Source organism: Limulus polyphemus, unplaced genomic scaffold (genome assembly GCF_000517525.1).
Source record: "Limulus polyphemus unplaced genomic scaffold, Limulus_polyphemus-2.1.2 Scaffold1695, whole genome shotgun sequence".
NCBI lineage: Eukaryota > Metazoa > Arthropoda > Merostomata > Xiphosura > Limulidae > Limulus > Limulus polyphemus.
In genome coordinates this window covers 133,178-136,277 of record NW_013667305.1, presented here as the reverse complement: position 1 = coordinate 136,277, position 3,100 = coordinate 133,178, and the positions used below count along the sequence as shown (strand labels likewise).

The window sequence follows — 3,100 nt, the reverse complement described above, 5'->3', positions numbered from 1 at the left end:
TCGTCATCCACTAAAAATACACGACTTAAACTCATGTGAATATGTTGTTATACGTTAAAAAAATTGAATCATGAATAAATTCTGGAAACAAAGGAAATTGAGCTAAACAGATCCGACAGGCAGTCTTGCTGGTATTCACTTACTTGTACTTCTTCAACTGTAGATCAGGCAAAAATGCCACACACGTTTCTAAGTTGCAACACCTTTACAGAATATTGTATGAATACTATTATATATTTAGGTTATATGTTTTCTAAAAAAAAACAACACTGAAACCACAAAACATTATCAATTATTCGAGAACTTTGTTGAAAGCTCTTGCAAATGATTCACCTGTATTTATAGTCAAATATGATCAAAGCATAATTAAGAATACATCACTTTGAGTAAGATACATAAAAGCCTTTATTTGCACAACACCACATAGCGTTACAAAATACTACATATGTTAGCCAGTATAACCGGTAAGAAAAAAAGTATAACTCATTTACGTATTTAATGAAGCTTTGGGCTTGATAATGAGTTTTTATGCTGCTAAAAGTGAAACTTGAATAATAAAATGATTCATTAAAACAGTTAGAAACAAATAGCATAAAGATATAACGGCAATTTTATGCTAAAATAAATAAATATAAGTTATCAAAAGCGAATCTAACTATCAAGCAAAAAAGTCCGTAAAATCAATTTAAGTGAAGCCGTGTAATAGCTAGAGCTGATGTTCAGTCCAACCTGTCGTTTCTACTTTATTTCTAATTCATTGTTTTAGTGATAGCCATATTGCGGTACAGGGATATGAATATATTTTACATGTTTTTTAGGAGGCGGAGGAGGGGGTGGTGGTGGTGGAGGAGCGACTGCTGGGGGTGGTTCAAGAACAATTTGGACATCGGCAGGAGCTGCATCTCCTAAACCGGGTTCATTGGATTTAATCTGAGGATGGAATCCGGTGGGGTCAGCCAAGTATGTTACTTGACGATATTGTCCAGTAGCATCTATGTAGCCATAAGAACCGGTCACGGCTCCGCTTCCATCTCCTGATTCCTTCCGTGTGATAGTGTTTCCTTCATCGTCCTTCACTTCAAATGCGAATTCATACGGTTTAGGAGTTTCCTAAACAGAGAATCGATGTTACCAAATTAACAGATTTATATCATTTCGCTAAACAAACACAAATAATTATGATAGACGTGAACATTCATATCAAATGAATGTTTATAAATTACAGTTCAGCACGTATATTTTAAACATTTTGTTAAGATTACCTAATGTTTATGACTAGAAAAGCAAAAATACATTGTGAATTATATTGCTTATTTTCTGGTGTAAAACGTTACTAAAAATAAATCACTTACTGGTGGTGGTGGAGGAGGAGGAGGAGGTGGTGGTGGGGGAGGAGAAACGTAATGGGGGACCTTAATGATCTTTACAAATGGACTTCCGTATCCTAACGACTGCACACCAACAACTGCTGTCAGGACCAATAGGAGGACGACCTAGAAGAAGAAACGTATATTATATATTAGTAAAACCTATACACATGCAAACATGATCATCGCAATGTTAATGTTAAAGAAGTAATAAAAATAATTGCTGGCTTAGCAATGAGCTATATAACAGCCAGCAAAATATATGTTGAATTCGATTGAGAATATAATTTTTTTTAAAATCGCTTCAGAAACGAATCAACATGTAAAAGTCAAAGTACGTCATTCGACAGGATATAGTATAAGGACAAATTATGCATAACTTAAGATATTATTGCAATAGAAAAATCTTTATATAAGACTCTGACTAAAAGCATACTACAAGGTAGAGATACTGAAATTTTTCAATCTTTCTAATGAGGTTTTGTGTTTATTATTCGAAACTGTAAGTAAGACATCGTTTTTACCATTAACATATATGAACTTGCTACTATATGTATTCTCTAGAAAAAAACAACAACCCTGATTAGAATAATAATATTCTACCGTACGTTGATCAATGCAAGGTATCTCTTAAGAATAATTTTGAAATATGAAGTTGAGTTCCTGATATTAAAACGACTTTGAATATGCAAATCAGCAAATCACGTGACAAACAAAACCGCTATAAAGTCACCTTGGAACGGTATGTATGAATACTACTTTTTGACATTGTTTGGCATTTTCCAGGTAGTACGATGCCACCGAAAATTGATTATTTATGTAACAGCTCTTTCCGACGCAGAGTATTCATATACTTGGACCCTAAAAGGGTGTTCAGATCGGACATTTCGAATTTTCAAGATGGGAATATCCCTTGTAATTAATGGCATTGTAAAGTGAAGGAACATGAATCTACTTCGGAAACCAAGACCATATAAAAACGGACTTGCAACAAGTCCTATTCCAGTCATAGTAAGCAAAGTGTGTTGTTTTGTAACAGGTGAGAATCCTTGATTCCCCAGGTAACATTACGCAACATAATAAAGAAGGATCTCCGTCTGGAAAAACCAACACATTTCACGTGCACACAAGCTGCTTCTACGACAGTTCATTTCAACCAACATATAACTCAAGCGGTTGAAGAATGAAATGATATTCATGTTATTCATTACGCAAATATATAGATCAAGTCGTCTCTTGGTGGGCCAGTAGTGAATTTACAGATTTACAACGCTAAAATCCAAGGGTCAATTTTCTACGATGGACAAAAAGCATATAGCCAATTGTGTAGTCTTGCGCTGAAAAACAGCAACAGGTCAAATCGACGGACATAACGCCTATGGATTTCTGTATGGTCGAATTGTTGAAACTAGCGCTGCAAAATCGCCACTCTTTTACACTAGATAGTTTATAGGAAGCACGCACGAGGTAGGGGTGTGTTTTGACAAGTTTAAGATGGAACCATTTGTAATGGAAACTACGCTACAGGGCTATTTTCAGGATGAACGGTGGTCAGATAGAACATGGCCAGGAGTGGCGACATGGACTGCTCCAAAATTACGTAAATATAACATACTCAACCTTCATACTTCAAACTATGTTGAATGTTTTTGTTTTCACTGAATAAACCTTATACCTCCCCCCCCCCCCCCAAATAAAAATATAAAAAAAAAATACATTCCCGGGTTATTTTT

The 3,100-nt window shown here is 35.2% G+C and overlaps 1 protein-coding gene across 1 annotated transcript in view; it reads right to left on the bottom strand.

Moving 5' to 3' along the window:
- Positions 1 to 762: 762 nt before the first annotated feature.
- Positions 763 to 3,100, bottom strand: part of LOC106464585 (actin cytoskeleton-regulatory complex protein PAN1-like) — a 22,388-nt gene continuing 20,050 nt past the window's right edge. The window contains exon 6 of the mRNA XM_013924740.1: positions 763 to 1,110. Within this exon, the coding sequence (XP_013780194.1) occupies positions 763 to 1,110 (348 nt within the window). The remainder of the gene's footprint in view (positions 1,111 to 3,100) is intronic.